Raw genomic sequence first — 18,826 nt, forward strand, 5'->3', positions numbered from 1 at the left:
CAGTGAACGGAGCTGCGGGTCGGGATGCATTAGCCCTTTATTGAGCCCTCTCCAGCGGCGGGGCGCCGAGCTGCGGGGCGCGGTGGTCTCTGCGCAGATCCTCCACTAGCCGAGCGCCAGGCCCCCAGAGCGCGGAGTCCCCCACAGGGGGAGGGTCAATGCAGGCCTGTCCCCAGAAAGAAAGCGCGGTGGGCGGGCGCTTCAAGGAAACAAGGCAACTCCGAAACCCAGCTCACCCGCTTTCCCCAGCCACGTGGGTGTCTCCTTTACTTCCCCACCCACCCTGGTTTCCCAAAGCCCCAGAGGAATGGCTTATGGGAAAGAAAGCGTCCTTTTGCACTCGCGCTAGGGGGCGCTCCCCTCCTGCTGGGAGTTGGGAAGCATTTTAAAGTAGGGTCTGCAAGCGAGCCCTGGTCCGGCAGGGAGGGCTATCACTCGAGGACCAGCCAGGCCCGCGATGCCCCTCGCGGTACACTCACCTTCTGGCCCATCTAGCCGCTCTTCCTCTGGCCCTGCGTTGCCCTCCTCCCCGTCCAAAGCCATGTCCTCATCCTCTTCCTCCCCAGAAGCTCCTGGGCCCAAGGAAGACCCCCGTGAGGCAGAGTCCCCTGCTTGTTTGGGCGGCATGCCCTACCCCGCTCCCACCCGGAGGGTCCTGACGCCCAGTCCCGGCGGCCCCTCCCTTCCTGGCTCCCTCACCTGGCTGGAAGTCTATGGTCCTCAGCATTTCCGCCACGTGCTCCACGCTCACGGTGAATTGCTCCATGCTTTCATAGCCTGGCTCTGGCCGCCCTGCCAGCTCCGCCTTCGACATTGTCCCGACCCTGCAGCGGTGGAAACGGCTCATCTGGAAACGCCCCAGCACCCTCACCCCCCTCGCGTGGCAGTGAAGCCCCGCAGCCCCTTCCTGTCCCTCCTCGCTCCGCCTACTCACTTATTGATCAGCTCCTTGGCCTGCTGTAGGGAAGAAAGGTGGGGGAGAGTAAGCATTGTGCCAGCCTCTGGCAAAGTTCCATTTCTGATGCCCACTACAGTCCTGCTGGGTAGGGGGAAGAGGCATATCCCAATTCTTTAAGGAGAAAATGGACTCAGAGGAGGTGACTTGCCCAAGGCCGTGGGGGCAGGTAGGTGTCAGAGATAAGACTTGAAACCAGGTCTCTAGGTGCCAAGGCCCCATCTCCAGCCACTATGCAGCCCGCCACCCTCCCCCAGGGCCCACCTGCAGGTAGAGTGCCATCTGCGGCTCCTCCATGGACTGGATGGCTGACTCCACAAGCTTAGAGGAGGCCTCCAGGTGGTCTCCGTACTGGCGGATGAGGCCCCTGACGCGCTGCAGCTTCTCCTCCTGCTCCCGAGCCAGCGCCTGCAGCAGCTCACCCTTCCTCTCCTCCAGCACCGCGCACAGGGTCTCAAACCTCTGGTTTAGCAACTGCTTCTGCCTCCGGCTGTTGTCCTAAAAAAGGGAGAACTAGGATGAGACCTCACAGCTGGGAGAGCACCCAGCCACTTGTCCCACTCCCACTTAGTGGAAGTCACAGAGAGCCAAGAAGAAAAGTGACCTGTCGGTGACACCACAAATTAGTCAGAACTCCAGCAGCCAATGGCTGCTGATTCCCAGATCTTTTTAGAAATGATAATAACACGATATTTTTTGAGATATACTTGACATATAACATCATATTTACTTTCAGGTGTACAATGTAATGATTAAAGATTTGTATACATTGTGAAATGACCACCACAATATGTCTCGTTAACATCTGTCACCATACATAGTTGCAATTTTTTTTCATGTGATGGGAAGTTTTAAGATCTACTCTCTTAGCAAATAACACAGTATTTTAAAGTAGCCTTATGGGTCGGAGGAGTGGCGTGTTCGTTAAGAGTTGGCTTGGGACTCCAGCTCTGAGCAACAGGGTCGGGGTTCTGATCCCACATTAGGGCCAGTGACACTGCCCTCTACAGCTAAGATGGTGAACAACAGCTCCACCTGGAGCTGGGTTGCAGTGAGTCTCTGGCCACAGCATAGGCTGCAGTGGGCTGCCGTAAGCTACCCTGAGTGGCTGGCAGCCGGTGTGAGCGGCCAGCAGCCAGGGTGAGCTGCCAAGAGCCGGTTGAGCGCCTGTCCAGGGGCCGGCGATCGATCTGCCTCACTCGGGAAAAGCGCAATGATAATACCAACATGGGTCAGTGAAGCAACGTCCTCCACAATTAGACTGAAGAACAGCAACTTGTCTGTTCCCCTTCCCCTCCCCCAATTCCCCAATAAAATCTTTTTTTTTTTTAGTAAATAAATAAAAAAGTAAAGTAGCCTTATGAGTGCTGTCTATGTCTCTGGCCCTGGTTTTTACTTGTATTATCCCATTTAGTTCTCAAAAAGATCAAGCGAGGTAGGCACCATATCATTCTCATTATCACTATTTTATGTAGTTAAAAACAAACAAAACCAAAGCACAGAGAACTTAAGTAATTGGACCAAAGTTGCAGAGCTAGTGAGGGGCAGAGCTGAGGTTCAAATCTTGCAGCTTGGCTAAACACACCCCATTACTTGTGATCCACTTCCAGGAAACCAGAAATGTTCCCTCCCTCCCATCCCAGGCTTACCTCAATGGTCTGGCACACCTCCTCCATCTGTGTGATCACGGCTTGCACACGGTCATTGCCTGCCACCAGCATCGCGATGCCATCACTGAGCTCACTCTGCCACACATATAGGCCAGCACTTAGGACTGAAGGACCTGTTTTAGAATGGCACCCCTCCCATCCCAGCCAGGGCTGCCTAGGAAAGAACTGCCCCCTCCACCCCACCATCAGGCCATCTGCAGGGAAGCTATTATATTTCAGAGACCTAGAGGGCTTGGCATACAAGAAGCGTGGAAGCTCATTATAGATTTTGGAAGGAGGTCAAGAGAGGAAGTTCTCTACCATCAAATGAGAAAGGAAGAGACATTCACCAAATAGGTGCCAGGTGCCAGGCATTGGAGTAGATGCTTTATCTGGACATTCATGCCTTCCATCAATTCTGAAAAAGTCTCCATGATTATCTGTTAGGATAATATTGCCTCTTCTCCATTCTCTTTATTTTCTCGTTCTGTGACTCTGATTAGATATATGTTAGATCTCACTGTCAACCTTCTCATCTCCCAGCGCAGTATTCTAGGTTTGTTTGTTTTTTCAGTTCTCTCTTCCCACTTACTAATTCTCTCTTAGAGAAATCTTACATTTAATTCATCCTTTGAATGTTTTATTTCAGCAATTATATTTTCATTTGTAAAAGCTCTATTTGGTTCTTTGTCACATCTGGATTTTTGATAGTCTATTATTGTTTGTTTTTTAATTCCATCTTTTTTGGAGAGCATTTTATTCACTGTGACTTCCTGTTCTTTAATAATTCCGATATCTGAATTCCTCAGGAATCGAAATCCAAAATTTTTGTTTCTGCTAACTTCACTAATGGGATACATTTCTTTGTGTGTCTTCAGTTGTGAGCTAATCTTTTGTTGTTCCTAATCTAAGGAAAACCCGAGGGTTTAAACTGAGGGTTTTTCCGTCCAGGCAAAATTTGCATTTGCTTGTGCCAAAAGCTAGGTGGCGCAACTGATCTCTCTAGTACCTGGGATTCCAGGTTAACCTGGGATTCTTGGGAGTCTTCATTGCAGGTAGCCCACCTTTTAGGGGTTTGGAGGAATAGTCTCATCTTTCTAGCTCAGTAATACTGCCAGCATTTGCCCTCTGGGAAATCCCACTTTTTCTGTGCTTACCACGCAGGGTTCTGTTCTCAGCTCACTTCCTCCACGTCTGCTCCCCACCTTGCCCCACCCCCACTTGGAGATTTCCTTTACTTCTTATGTGGGCACCAACACAATTTTAAAATTACATTTTATATAGAATCTAGTTGTGTGGTAGTGAAAAAGCCTTGAGAATATCCAGTCCACCATACTGAAGTCTCTGTTTGCATCCATGATCTCATTTTATCCCACTACTCTCACAAGTAGGCATTTCCATCCCCATTTTACAAGTGAGGAAAGTGAGGGCTAGAAGGTCAAATGACTTACCCAAGGTCATGCATACAGCGGGGATTTTAGCCCTGATCTGCCTGCCTTTAAAACCAAGTGAAGAGGCTGGAATTAGAGACTCTGGCCTATGCCCCACCCCCACATGCCTGCTCCCTCCCCCGCTTGATACCTTTTGGCGTTTGTAAATGGTAGGCAGTGGGGCCACCTCACAGTCCTTGTGAGCACCAAAGACCTTGCAGAGAGAGCAGGTGGGCACTTCACAGCTCAGGCAGTAGATATTGATCTTTTCTTCTTCGTGTTCCTCGCACATGAGGTGCTGCTCAGCCTTGGAGTGCAGAGGCCTGAGGGGGAGTGGGCAGGGTGGCAGGAGGGTCAGGGGCCAGGCCAGGGGGCGGTGGGCTCTGAGAATGTAAGGCCCCATGAACACTTCCTCTTCAGCCTCCACCAACCACAACCACCTTCTCTGCCCCTGCAGCTGGGGCTGGGGCTGGGCAGGTGGGTGACTTCCACAGTGCTCTTCATTTGAGAAAAAAAAAAAGCTAAGAAGTAGGGGAGGCTTAGATCCAAGAATAGTCTCTATTCCAGGAGGTAGGGAAGTCCCATGGGGCAGGAAGTAATGGAGGGTTGGCAAGGATCTTGCTGGTGGACTGCCAGCCCCTCGCCAGATGGAGACAGATGGAGACAGTGAAGGCGAAACATTGACCAGCAGTCAGTGACCACTGAGCTGGGTGACCTGGGGCAAGTCCTTCCCCTTCTTTGGGTCCATTCCTCTCATCTCTAAACTGTGAGGGCAGGTTGATTGTTTCAGCCCTTCCCTTCTGGCCCTGTTGGGTTCCCAGGCTGTGGCCAAGGCCCTGCCCTTTAGAGAGACAAAAGGCCCTGACAGCTCACCGGGAAGACTCCTGCTTGTAAATGTCTATAATGTTCTCCACTAGCAGGTTTCGCTGCAGGCCGTAGACACCATGTCGGTCCAGGACAACCTCATGCCTGCAAGATGGGCAGCGGAAACGGCCTCCAGAAGACACAGTGGTGGAGCCCCGGGATTGCCACAGAGGGTTCGAGGCCTGCAGGGACAGGTAGCATGAGAGAAAAGACACTGTGAGACATGAGGGCACTGGGAGGCAGAGGGGAAGGTAATGGGGCTGGGGAGGAGGAGAATGGTGGAGGGGGCGGCATCAGCTCTTTTCTGTGACTGGGCCCTCCGCTGACAGCAGATCAGGGTGGGTGGCCATGGGCACCTTGTTTCTCACCTTTGTCTCATTATTCAGCCCACTTCCTTGAGTGTCCCTGCATCCAGAGCCTAGCTTTGGTTAAGGCCTCGTCAGGGTGGGATCTCCTGCAAGGGACCCAACTTAGAGTGATGGGGTGACATTAACCTCGGCAGGAAGGCTGAGGTGCGAAATGGACTCTGAGTGATGCAGCCAATGTCCTCCAGCTTGGGCCTCTCATGGGCCGCGTCTGGGAGAGATTCTCTGCAGCCCTGGGCAGGGGCACAAGCAGAGGCAAGTGCTGAACCATGGGGCAAACAAGCCACCTCATGCTGGGTAATTCTGGGAAATTGCTTCAGAGACTGGGCATCAGGAGTCCTGGGTTCTTTTGCTGCCCCTGACACTGTTTTATTATGTAAATTCGGGCAAACATTCAATCTCTGTAAAATTAAGGACCAAATTGGATTATCTATTCTAATACTAGGCTCTAAGGATGAGACATGGACAAATGCATCCCTGCCCTGAGGACAAGCAGACCCACGACCACATGGTATGATGACAGGAGCAAGCTCAGGAGGAGGATTTACCAGAGAGGCTCACCACTTCCTCCCACTCACCCCTCTTAGAGAACTTGCTCCATCCCATCCTAAAAGGGAACGCTCCGCCATGCTCCAGGCCACAGTTTATTGGCTCCGAGTTGAGGAGGTGATTGCCTGACCCAAACAGGACAAATCAAACTTTCCCTCTAGGAACTTGGAGCTGAGACATAGAGCCTGAGGTGACTAGACCATGCGCTACTTTGGAAATGAAGAAAGCCTGTGGAGTTGGGCAAAGAGCTGACATTGTGGCCACCCACAGTCTTGTACCAGTGGAAGTAGAAAGTGTGAGGGGTCAGATATTATGAACTGAGAAGGCTGATCTGCAGAGAAAAGAGTCAATCTGTGGAGAGCAGCAGGGGTGAAAGACTGGTAGTGGCTGCCTGTTGTTCTTTGATATTCACCTCTCCTGAATAATAGAGCCCCTGAGTTTTTAGCAAGACACACGGAATAAAGGTCATGTGTTCAAATCTCCCTTCCAACTGGGTGTGGTCAGGTAACTGTGTTCTGGCCAATGGGAGGTGAATAGAAATGTTTTGTGCCATTTCTAGGAAGTGTACGGGTCCTCAAATAACGTTGATGAGATGTCACAGGAACTTAACTCGTTCATATCGATTAGCCTATGGTAAAATTGGTTTCGGTATACGTTATTTAACTTAAAGTCACAGAGCCTGTCAATGGCTTTAAGTGAAGATGACTGTATCTTCAATGGAAAGGGCACGCCCTACGCCTCTTTTCTCCCTCCTGCTGACTGGAATGAAGATAGAATGGCTCAAGCTGAAGCAGCCATCCAGAGCTATGTGGTAGCTACATGCTGAGAATGGCAGCAAGGTAAAAAGAGTGAGTCTCTGATGAGGCCATTCTGGACTGCCCACCCATACTTTCACTTGGGAGAAAAAACAAATTTTTATCTTCTTGAAGCCATTGTTATTTTGGGTTTTCTGTCACTTGCAGAAGAACCTAACCCAAACTGGCTAGAAGACCAGGCACTCCTGGAGAGGAACGGAGAGAGTAGTCACCTGTGACTTTGTATATTTAAATGTATTTCCTGTAATTGGGTTCCATGAAATTCTCCAAATCCTCATGCTCTACATCAACCGGAAGCACCCTTATATGTGTGCAGCAGCACCCTATTAACCCCTAGAGGGCATCCAAGTCCAGAGCCTGGGTGGATCCTTTCTTTGGTAGCAAGAGATGTAGGCAAGGCGGGAAATGTGGCCCAGTTGTGAAGGGGGAAGCCTGTCTTAGGGAAAGTGACTAGCATGTCACAAAGATCACAATTGGGTGAAGGGGGAGATTTCTTGAGAATTATAACAAGCTAACATTTTAGCCCATCATAAAGCTGGAATGAATTAGTTTGAGACTGTCCAAGGCTGTGTTGGTGTATCTGTCTTTCTCAGTAACTAGAATTATATGAATATTGTTGAGTTGAGTTTAGAGATGGGTTAAAGTGTGAGATCCCTGGGCTTTTGTTTGCTTACTACAATTGCCTTTCAATATTTAAAATCCAAGCGAGTAAGGAGGTGTTGGGAGAACTCTAAGCCTGCAAGCTCCTTCAGGGACCTTGCTTCTCTTTGATGTGCTGGTGGCAAGCCTACAAATTCACTCAGTAAATGCTTGAACGGGAGGAAAGGGGCATATTCTAAAGCCTTAGCCCAGAGCAAATACGAACTCATGGGTAGTCTCTCTCCACCACCCTCCCTCACTGCACCCTTCCTCTATTCTCATTATTTAACATTCAGCACATGTTTGTTTGTTTTAATATTTTATTGGGGAATCGGGGAAGGGGAACAGACAAGTTGCTGTCCTTTTGTTCCTCAGTCCAGTTGTGGAGGACATCGCTTCACTGGCCCACATTGGTACTACCATTGAGCTCTTCCCGGGTGAGGCAGATTGGTCGCCCACCACTGGACGGCCACTCACGGTGGCTCACAGCAGCTCATGCCCGCTGCTGGCCGCTCACGCTAGCTGCCCACCACTCAGGGCAGCTCACAGCAGCGCACTGCAGCCCCGCTGCAGCCCACGCCTCCACCGGCAACCCACGGCAGCCCAGCTCCATGTCTAGCCGTCATTCACCATCTCAGCTGTAGATGGTGCAACCTTCATATGGGATCCAAACCGTGGCCCTGCTGCTCAGAGCCGGCACTCCCACGCCAACTCTTAACCAATGTACCACAATGGCTGGCCCTCAACATATGTTTTGAGGGCCTGTTATATATCAAGCACTGTGCTATGGGCTTTCCAGATATTATTGAAATTAATCCTCAAGAATTTCTTATACAGATGGTGGAGGAGATAAATAAACATTTACCCCCTAACTTAGACTACAGGAAATATTGGGTTGTAGGAAAAGTCATGATGCATTTTGCAACGGAAAACATAGAAAAAATGCATCATGACTTTTCTGACAACCTAATATAATGATAGTTGGCTAACATCTATTGAGCATATACTTCATGCCAGGCTTTGCTCTAAGTCCTTTTATTTATATTAATTCATTTAATCCTCATATCAACTCTATGAAGTAGGTACTACTATTAGTCCCATTTCAAAGTTAGGAAATTGTACAAGTCCAGAGAAGTTCAATAAATTGCACATGGTCATTGGCTAATAGATAGCAGAGCCAATATTTGAACTCAGGTACTCTGGCTCCAGGGTCCATCCTAGTCAGATACATTTGTCTCTCTCAGTCTCAGGTAAAACAGATTTTAGTAAAAGTCATGAAGGACCAAACATGAACCCTTCACAATGGAAAGAAACAACAGCCTAAAATTCAACTGTGGATTGAAGTTACCTGAGCAGAGATAAACAAAAGGTGACCTATCAAATCAAAACCCAGTATGCCATGGAGACCAGATTGCAACCAGCATGTCCCATTTATCTGTGAAGAGGAGAGGGAATAGCTCAAATCTCGAGGGACCTCCTCGCATGGATTTATGCATGACTCCAGAGTGGATAATTTATCAAATTCTGTGTGAAAAATATTCTGAGGCAGCAAAACCAAATTGAGACACTCAACTGCTTCCTAATCCAGGTCATACCTCTCTGTTCACCAAAGAAGCGGAATAACTAAATAGAGATTGCAAACCTATGATAACACCCAGCTAGCCAGTTTACATTTAAGATAACATTGGAAGAGAGCCAAGGTAAATGGAAGGTCAAGTAAGGAATTCACTTTCAGCACCAGATAAAACTACCCCTATTCAAAGAGGAGTGTTAAACATAATACAAAAAGGATAGAAAAAAGAGAGTGTGACAAGCAAGGGACAGATGTAGAATACCCTTTGGAAGATGAATTGCTCCAAGAAATAATAAAACTTCAATCTAACAATTTTTTAAGGAAACAAAGGAAAGAGCCTCTTTGATTAAAGAAGAGATAGAAGTGATTAAAGCTGGAGAAGAAAAGTGAGCTGGCAGAATTAAGGAAAGATATTGAGTAAAATATATTACCAACACAGAAGCAAAGTTCCCATTTGACACAGTAGGAAGTAGAATCTATGACACTGATAAAAGTCACATCGATTGTAGTAGAAAATAACAGAGATAAGAGTAATTAGAACGATGTGCTACAATGTGGACCAACCTTGAAGACATAGGCTAAGTGAAATAAGTCAGACACAAAAGGACAAACATTGTATGATCCCTCTTATATGAGGTACCTGGAATAGTCAAATTCATAAAGACAAAGTAGAACGGTGGTTGCCAGAAGCTGGAGGAGGGGGAATGGAGACTTATTCTTTGATGGGAACAGAGTTTCAATTTGGGTAGATGTAGAAGTTCTGGAATGGATGGGGTGATAGTTGCACAATAGTGTGAATATTCTTAATGCCACTGAACTGTGTGCTTAAAAACAGTTAAGATGGGCCGGCCGAGTGGCTTGTTGGTTAAGAGTTGGCTTGGGAGCACGAGCTCTGAGCAGCAGGGCCACTGGTTCGGATCCCACATGAGGGCCAGTGATGCTGCACCCTCTACAGCTAAGATGGTGAACAGCTCGACCTGGAGCTGGGCTGCCGTGACTCCCATAGGCTGCAGTGGGCTGCCATGAGCTACCATGAGTGGCCGGCAGCCAGCATGAGTGGCCGGCAGCCGGCGTGTGTTGCCGTGAGCGGCTGGCCATCCAGTGGCCGGCAACCGATCTGCCTCACCCGGGAAGAGGGCAATGATAATACCAACATGGGCCAGTGAAGCAACGTCCTCCACAACTAGACTGAAGAACAAAAGGACAGCAACTTGTCTGTTTCCCTTCCCCGATTTCCCAACGCTGTTCCCCTCCCCCAATTCCCCAATAACATCTTTAAAAAGAAAACAAAAACAGTTACCATGACTCTTCAGCACAGATGGGTATTTTAGTACAATATTAAAAAAGAAGAAAGTTTAAAAGAAGTATTCAGGACTTGTTGGGCTGTCTTGGCCAAGGGTCCTGCTTGTCAGACTCCTCATAGTCAGGACTGACATCAGGCATTTACTTGAGGGGGACTTGGGAGGCACACTACCTCTTCACCACTTCCCCACCTGCCAAAGAAATTCCTTGAGCAGCTCATCCCATTGACTAATCAATACCATTCTCCTGGGACCCAGGGATCTGAGAGGCAGTCAGTACTCAGGCAGTCCACCCTACATCCTTGCTTTGAACAGGACCTTTCTTGGGAGCTTGAGAGCACACAGGGCAGGTGGTGGGGAAGCATTGTAACTCTGCCGTCTTCGCGATTTGGCCAAGCGCTGGAGCAGGCGCCACAGCTGAGCACAGCTTTCCCATTCATCCCCTGGTCCCACAGTGTCCTCCCTTTTCCAAAACTCAAGTCCCTCTGCCATATCATACCTCTGGCTGGCTGGCTTTCCTCTGAACCTCCAGGTCATCCTTTCCTTTCTGTGACTGCTTCAGTCAACGTCTCTCCCACCCACACAACTGCCCGCTCTACTTCCTTTGCTAGACCCTGGACAATACATACATGTGCTTTTTGGTTCTAAGGCTAAATTTGACTCGAAATAAAATAGTAAAGTTTGTCTTTTGGATTGTCCAGGACCCTCTACCTCCTGGCACAACACTTACGTTGCGTAGAGGCCATCACACTGCTACCCGTGTGCTGACTCAGCGTTACCCAAAATACGATATACACACTGATGACAAGCATGAAGATTGTAGGTGGTATGAAGATGGACATCTAAATTTTTTATGTGTTTATTTTAATGCATATTAGAAAAAAACAACCAACCATTAAAACTGGTGATTTTTCCTGCATTTTGTAATTTAGAATGAAGTAAATATTTAAGCTTTAAAAGTGAATCCTTTTAAATAGAAATATTAAATCATAGTACAGGTGGTCCATAGCTATGGCAGAAATCAGAAAGGTGAAATGGGAACGAAGTTGGGGAAGTTTATCCTAACCCTTTTCTGACCCTTGCTTAACCAAACTTGTCTGTCTTGTGTCCCAAATCTTTTGCAATGTGGATAAAATTGTTACCCTTTCTTGGTAACATCTTTATATTTTAACAGGGCCCCTTTTTTTTAAGTTTGTAGCAGAGGATAGTTTTATTAGAGCAGAAAGTTACAGCTCTCGAAACAAGAGGGGGTCCTGACTGGGATGTCCAACAGAGTGCATTTAATGCAGCACAATATAGGGAACATAGTACTAGTCTGAAGACCTGGTTTTGGATTTGCAATATATGACTTTGCAAAAGTCTTTTCTCACATGTTCCAATTTCCCCAAATCTAAAAAAGAGGGATTTGTACTTAGTACTAGGTCCTTTCAAGGGCTGATGTTCTCTGAGCAGTGAACTTTAATTGATATAATTATGGTAAGAATTTCATATACCATCACCTGTGTGGATTTGCCTGTGAGATGGGGTAAGCGTGGTTTTAATAACAACCCTCTCCTCTCACACCTTGTAGACACCATCTCTCTCTGTTTAACTTTGACTGTGACCCAGAATCTCAATTGTTTGTGCCTCCCCCTAGCTGTCACTGGAGCGCCCTCTTCCTGTCTCATGTAAGCAGTTCTTGAAATCCCATCCTCTCTGAAATAGCCCTAGTGTGTTTAGATGGATTTACATTCTATAATTTGTATTATCTATGAGGTTTGAATTTTATATAATATATCTGTATTATTTTTCTAATCAGAATAAACAATAAAATTTCTTTTTAAGAATAAACACACTGGGCCGGCAGAGTGGAGCGATGGTTAAGAACTGGCTTGGGACACCAGAGGGCCCTGGTTCAGATCCCACATATGAGGGCCAGTGACACTGCCCTCCACAGCTAAGATGCTGAACAACAGCTCAACCTGGAGCTGGGCTGCTGTGAGTTGCCGGCACGGCATAGGCTGCAGCCACTGTGGCAGTGGGTTGCCATGGGCTACCGTATGTAGCCAGCAGCCAGCGTGAGCGGCCAGCAGCCGCAGTGAGCGGCCGTCCAGAAGCCGGCGACTGATCTGCCTCGCCCGGGAAGAGCGCAATGATGGTGCCAACTGGGGCCAGTGAAACAACGTCCTCCACAACTAGACTGAAGAACAAAACGACAGCAACTTGTCTGTTCCCTTCCCCCAACTCCCCAGCACTGTTCCCATCCCCCCAATTCCCCAATAAAAATCTTAAAAAAAAAAAAGAATAAACATACTGGGGGAAGGGGGGAAAAGAATAAACATACTGGTTATTTCACAGTAGAGGAAGGATTAAATGAGTTATTAATGGAATTATGTGCCTATCTTTAACAGAGTCTTAATAACATAGGGAGATACTCATGTCATGATTTTAGATGAAAAAAGCAGGATATCAACCTCTATAGACAGTAGAATCCCAATTTTGAAATGACTAGATGAGGTGATTTAAAAAATATCTTCTTTGTCTTCATCCACATTTCCCAAATTTCTCTGTATAGACCATGAATACTTTATAAAATGCATGAAATCAAAATTAACTATTTTTGCAATAATTTGTCACTGAATGATAGAACTGAATTGTGGGTGATTCCTTCCTCTTTCTTCTCCTTCTTCTTTTTAATAATTTCCAAATTTTGTGCAAGTACTTTGGGGTTTGGAAAAAAACTTTACTTTTTAAAATGCAATGCTCAGTCCTGCCGGTGAGAGAAAAGGGGGCGCTAGAGTGCCATAAGCGCCAACATGGTAAAACACTACTTAGGAGAACCATGAAGAACTATTGGGTTGTTGGAAAAGTCATGACTTTTTTTAAAATGTTTTTCATTGCAAAAATGCGTCATGACTTTTCCGACAACCCAATATATTAGTTCAAAGGAGGGGATGTTTAAGAAGATACCATTTGAAGACAGAGTAGACAGGTGAACAGGAGATGGTAGGTAGGAAACAGTTTCAGGAGGCCAGAGAGACTATAGGAATTTAGGTTACCAATAGGGAAGTCATGGAGGAAGTTAGAAAGGACCTCCAGGGTCCCCATGAAGGGCTCTTTTTTCTTTTTTAGATTTTATTGGAGAACTGGAGAAGGGAAACAGTGTTGGGGAATTGGGGAAGGGGAACAGCCAAGTTGTTGTCCTTCAGTCTTAGTTGTGGAAGGCACAGCTAGCTCAACTCTAAGACCAGTTGCCATCTGGCCACCCATCAGCAGCTCACAGCTGCTCAGCTCAAGATGCCACATTCAATCTTAGTTGCCGGTGGGCATAGCCCACCATCCTATGCGGGAGTCGAACCGGCAACCTTGTTGTTAGGAGCATGTGCTCTCACCAGCTGAGCCATCCTGTGACCTGTTGGCAGCTCAGTGGCAGCTCAGTTCGGGTGCAGCTCACTGGCCTATGTGGGAATCAAACCGACGACCCTGTTGCTCAGAGCTTATGCTCTTAAACAAATGAGCCACTCGGCTGTCCCCCAAAAGGGCTTTTCCCCCCCTTTTTTAATTGTGGTAAAATCATGGAAGGCTTTGAATTCAAAAGTAAGGATCTGAATTTAATTTTGTAGACAAGGTTTCTAAACTGGGAGAGAAAATAAGAATGAATATTATTCTAACAGAAGTGATTTGGACAGATGGGAGGAGAGAGAGAGGTTAAAGGCACAGCTCAACTGGTAAGCAAGTGCCATCATCAATGCAAGTCATGGGCCTGCCCTGAGAGAGTGGTAACAATCATGGAAAGACTAGGGGTGTGAAGGTGGAATCAGTAGGACCCGCCAGTCACTTGGATGTGGGTGGGATGTGGGGAGAGAGAAGAAGGCGTCAAAGACAATTCTGCAGTTATTCTATTAAATCTATACTTGTCTCAGAATGTTATCCCTCTTCCCTGGCGATCCAGAGTGATGCTGATTTTGGATATTGGCCAGGGTGCAAGGGTGGGAGGAGTGTTGGAAATTATCTCCCCTAAACTGATGGCCTGGTCAGTGATGTATAGTGGACCACGCAGGTCCTCTGAGCCAGACCCTCAGAATATACAGGAGAAACCACAGGGAAATGGCGGGCAGGAGACCAGACATTTGGAGAATAATTGAAGAGTCTTAGAAGAATCCAGGTGTTGACAAAAGCTAAATTGTGGGTGGGAGAGTGATTTGGAGTGGAGAGCTAGCTCTGCCTGACGGAACCTAGCAAAGAGCCTGGCACAAGGGGTTTGTGAAAGAAGGCTGGCTAAAAGGAAGATTGACAAGCAGAAGAGAGTCAAATTAAGACACTAGCAACAGAATGGAAAGCCCTTAAAAAATGGAAACCCATAATAATATTTCTTGAACTTGTGAAATCAGAAGGCTAGAATTACAAGGACGTTAAAGATCAGTTTAAAATATCCTTTTAATCTGTGTGTGTGTGTGTGTGTGTGTGTGTGTGTGTGTGTGTGTGAGAGAGAGAAGAGGCTTGAAAACGTGAAATAGCTTGAGTTACATCACATGGCAAATTAAGGAAGAAACTGGTGGGAGGAGAACCCAGGAATGCTAATTCTCAGTCTAGGTTTTAGTTCCCTACTAAACCAAGTTTCTTACCTAAAGTCAGTAAGATCCCTAAATTTGCTTCCAGGTTAATGCAATTCACAACATTTCAATGAGTCAATTTCTCGTAAAGGCAACCTGCCCAGGGTTGGGCTGGAGAGGGCCTGGTGCCCTCAGTAGCAGGTGGAAGTGGTCGAGGAGGTAAGCTATGTAGGATTGTCATTGGCAGACCTGGGCTTGATGACAATAGGCCCTAACAATTAACTGATAAAGAACTGGAATTCAGAGTGGAGTGAAACAGAGGTCATCTCTTTCCCAGGCTGACCTTTATTAGAGAAGAAACCCCTTTCTTGCTATTCCCATCTCTGTGAATCTTGCCCTAAATGGACATCCTCCAGAAAAGCTGTCCTTGAACAATCTTCTTACAAGGCCTTCTGGTTGTCTATGAAATGACAACAGGTTGCAGCTCATAAACAAGTGCCCACAGTGAAGTGGGGGCAAGTATAAAAATAAATGGAAGGCTTGCTTCAGGAGTGAATAGCGTTTACAAATACAGAAACACATGGGAGCATGTTTGTGTCCGATTTCCCTACCAACAGCTTTCTTCTAGTCAAAATGATTGGTATCTGAGTGGGCGCAGTGTGGAGAAAAAGGAAAGGAGAAATTAAAGGGGGTTAATATGATGTCTTGGTGTTTCATTCAGTTTAAACTCAGAGAGAGAGAGAGAGAGAGGGAGAGAGAGAGAGATTACAGCTCTGATGAAAACATGTTAAATTGTGATGGCAACTATGTAAAAATATGTATGGGGACAGGGGCTTGAAAGTAATATGCAAACATGGGAATAATTGTGTTGGGGAGGTAGAATTATATATGACTTCTTTCCAAACCCTTAATACTGTCCAACATTTTCTTTTTCATTTTTTTCATTTTTAACATTTTCAATTAAATGTTTTAAGTTTTCAAATTTTGCTTCCTGGCTCTCTAGTTTAACTGATGTTATAAAATCACAATTCCCCAAAATTGTTGTTTGTCCATTGCAGCAGTTCTTAGGACAGCAAAACACTGGATACCATCTAAATGTTTTAGAGGACTGATTAAATAGACTGCGGTCCAGTCATAACAACGGAACACTCTCCAGCCAATGAAAAAGAAAAACACAGATCTGAATGTGGATATGCAACCACTGCCAAGAAAGAGTAAGTGAATAAACGCAGGTATAGGACAACAAGTCTAGTTTAAATGTATGTGTACACACACACATGCTTATTCGTGGAAAATTTCTGGAAGGCTACCCAAGAAAGTTGGTAATGGCTACCTCCATCTGGAGAAGGGAATTGCGCACCTGAGGTGGTGAGTCACTTTTCATGATATAAACTCCTATACTGTTTGAAAAAAAGTGTGCGTGTGTGTGTGTGTGTGTATGTGTGTGTGTAATATAACATACTGGTATCACTTTCATAAGTCCTATTAACTTTCTAGGCAATGTTTTAAGGGTAGTCTTCCTAAGTGGTTTGAAGATAGAGGAACTAAAAGTCCTATTCTTGTCCCCAAACTTAGAAAACAGACAATCTGATTATGTTTAGAGTTGTCAAAATGTGGAGGCAATGTGTGAAAAAAACTAAATATGCTCCTTTCAGAGGGAGATCTACTGAGATGTATATACATAAGTACAGCTGAAGAACTAGGTCAGCCTCCCACCAAGCCAGCCCAAATAAAGCAGCAAGAAAATGAGCTGTTCACTCTTCTCTCCTTGGAGGGTCCAGGGGTGCTCTGCACTTGAAAAGATCCGCAGAACCATCCCAAGGCCCTGGGAATCATGCTGTCTCCCAAACATTCTGCACAGGGTTTGACCCAAAGTCTTCCCAGGTTTCTCAGGGCCCAGGCATCAAGGAACCAAAGTAAGTATGCCTGAATACAGAGGGCTGACTTAAACAACGGAAGTCACTTACACATCTTCTAGTCTCCTGTCCCTGGGTCCCTCTGCCTGACGATACTGTGTGCCTTTCACTTTAATATTCTATTTTTTTCAAGACACGTTACCTTCATTTTCAGAACTTCTCTTTGCTTGCCCACATTTCAGGCTCTAATGAAAGGATATTTCATTACAAATTCCTGAGATGTGATGGCACAGTCTTTTTGCCATTCCATCCTAGGCATCTCAGCCTGAAGGATGTTTAGGGAGTTTCTTAGGCCAAGGGCAAAACCAAGATGGCGGGCAAAGCACAGCCTCTTGTACACGACTTGATGCCCAGGGTGAGCCAGCGTAACAGTCATTCTAGGCCCCCAGAGAGGGAAAATCACTGGCTCTGAGACATTCTGGAGCCAAATAAGCTTGTAATGGAATAGTAGTTGGGAATGAGCCTCGATGGGAAGGTGGCAGGCAAGACTACAGGGCTGGGCACTTAGTAAAGATGGCAGACAGCAGACAGACAAAAAGTGGGTCCCAGGCATAGCTGAGGGGTGGCCTGACTCAGTGAGCCCATTACTTCCCCCCAAAAATGCTGCCCCCACGAACTTCAAAGGGAAGTGTTTCTCAGTTAAGTTAAAAATCACTTGTGTGCAACACATTTCCTCATAACTTCTGATACAGACGAAGAAATATACGTTCATGATGTTCTTTTTAGCAGCCATGCATATTAAGCCAGCTAGCTCTGGTCTATTCAGAGTTTTTACTTTATTTGCAAAGTGTGTGTGTGTGTGTGTGTGTGTGTGTGTGTGTGTGTGAGATTTGCCCTCACTCTCACTTCTGTTTGTCCCATTTTGTGGATCACTAGAACCTACACAAGTGGCACAGGGCAAGAAAGAAAGCCCATTTATAAACCATTCTGGCATATGCTGCTTTTCGTTATGAAACCAGAAGCTAAAATGATACCTATGAATTTGATTAGCTCTGCTTTGCCCCGCGACCAAATGTAAACCCATACTGGTTGCATTTCTGGGATGTAAAATTTCTTCCCTGCCTTCTCTCTGCTTAAGTGACCTCCATGCTTTTTAACAGGCAGGCCCCTTTCTTGACTCATCCACAGTGGGGCACAGGTGGGATTTTCAGTTGGGGAGGATTCCCAGTCTCCTGCCCACTAATTCTGCCCCCAAAAGATGGATGTGCTGAGCTTGTCCTTAAATTGTTTCATGTCATCATGGACCTTTCTCACAGGGTTTATTTTTTAACGTTTCATTATCTCAATGCTATTTTCTCCAGATTTTCCATGATGTTCTCGAAATCTGAAAGTCCCAACTGGAATGTAGTCTAGCAGACTGTTACACAGCCTGGTGTGGGATCGCCTCCCTCCTAGTGTCTAGGGGTCTGCTTTCCTTTGTGGATACCAGCATTCCAGCACTATCCACGCACAGGCTGTCCTCTGCAGCCTGCAGAGCAGCTGCTGACTCATGCTTACTTTGGGATCTGCTAGGCCCCCAGCTCTTCTTCTGCCCTTCAGCCAGGACAGCCACCACCCATCTCATAGAGCACTCTGCCCATCACCTGCTGGGAGCTCAGCTCTGACCAGATGAGAAGTCTCCCACGGGTCTGCACTGCTTCACCTGGCCCTGCCCCTGCCCCGGCCCACCTGGAAGACGTCGTTGGCACACTTGCGGCACAGGTTGTGCTGGCAGGGCAGGATCACCACCGGTTTGGAGAACATCTCCAGGCAGATGGGGCAGATGAGCTGCTTCTCCAGGTTGTCCATGCTGTGTGCATCCCCTAGCAGCGGCTTGAAACCCACTGTGAAGTTCATCCCCTCAGCGATCGTGCCTACCCTGGCCTTGGCCCTGGTCCTGGCCTTCCCTCACTGACTCTGAACCCTTTTACTTCAGATAGTCTGTAGATTCTTATGTTCCCTTTTGTTGCTCACTCTTGAAATAGCTCTACTATCTCTCCGTCCTTCCTCTGACAATTCTCCTTGTCCTTAGGCAGCTGCTTTCAGACACGTCTTGTCTCTCTCTTCTTTGCTCTGTACCCCAGTCAGGCACATGCAGTTTTCTCAATCCCTCACTCCCTGAGTGATTCTGTCCCTGGAAATTTCTCCCTTTGTTCCCCAAATGACTCGTGCTCACGCTATGGGCAGCACTGTTTGTTCCTCACTCCCCAGAGAGGAGATTAATTTTAACGTGGGGGTGGGGAACAAGGGGCATCTGTG

The 18,826-nt window shown here is 46.7% G+C and overlaps 1 protein-coding gene across 1 annotated transcript; it reads right to left on the bottom strand.

The window, feature by feature from the left end:
- Positions 1-19: 19 nt before the first annotated feature.
- On the bottom strand, positions 20-18,780 carry TRIM54 (tripartite motif containing 54). Its single transcript, XM_019636824.1, has 9 exons — positions 18,257-18,780; positions 4,908-5,080; positions 4,186-4,357; positions 2,605-2,700; positions 1,220-1,453; positions 935-957; positions 700-824; positions 480-572; positions 20-166 (listed from the first exon to the last, which is right to left on the bottom strand). The coding sequence occupies exons 1-9, from the start codon at positions 18,422-18,424 to the stop codon at positions 156-158; spliced, it is 1,095 nt and encodes a 364-aa protein (XP_019492369.1). The 5' UTR covers positions 18,425-18,780; the 3' UTR covers positions 20-155.
- Between the last annotated feature and the right edge of the window lie 46 nt (positions 18,781-18,826).

This window comes from Hipposideros armiger, unplaced genomic scaffold (assembly GCF_001890085.2).
Source record: "Hipposideros armiger isolate ML-2016 unplaced genomic scaffold, ASM189008v1 scaffold_0, whole genome shotgun sequence".
NCBI classification, from domain to species: domain Eukaryota; kingdom Metazoa; phylum Chordata; class Mammalia; order Chiroptera; family Hipposideridae; genus Hipposideros; species Hipposideros armiger.

What these genes read in the sequence shown, in the direction of transcription:
- TRIM54 (XM_019636824.1), bottom strand. Translation starts at nt 18,424, where the DNA reads ATGAACTTCACAGTGGGTTTCAAGCCGCTGCTAGGGGATGCACACAGC. An exon ending in TACAAGCAGGAGTCTTCCCG is followed by an intron (nt 4,358 to 4,907) that starts GTGAGCTGTCAG and finishes ACTCCCCCTCAG; the next exon opens with GCCTCTGCACTCCAAGGCTG. An exon ending in AGATGGCACTCTACCTGCAG is followed by an intron (nt 958 to 1,219) that starts GTGGGCCCTGGG and finishes TCTTCCCTACAG; the next exon opens with CAGGCCAAGGAGCTGATCAA.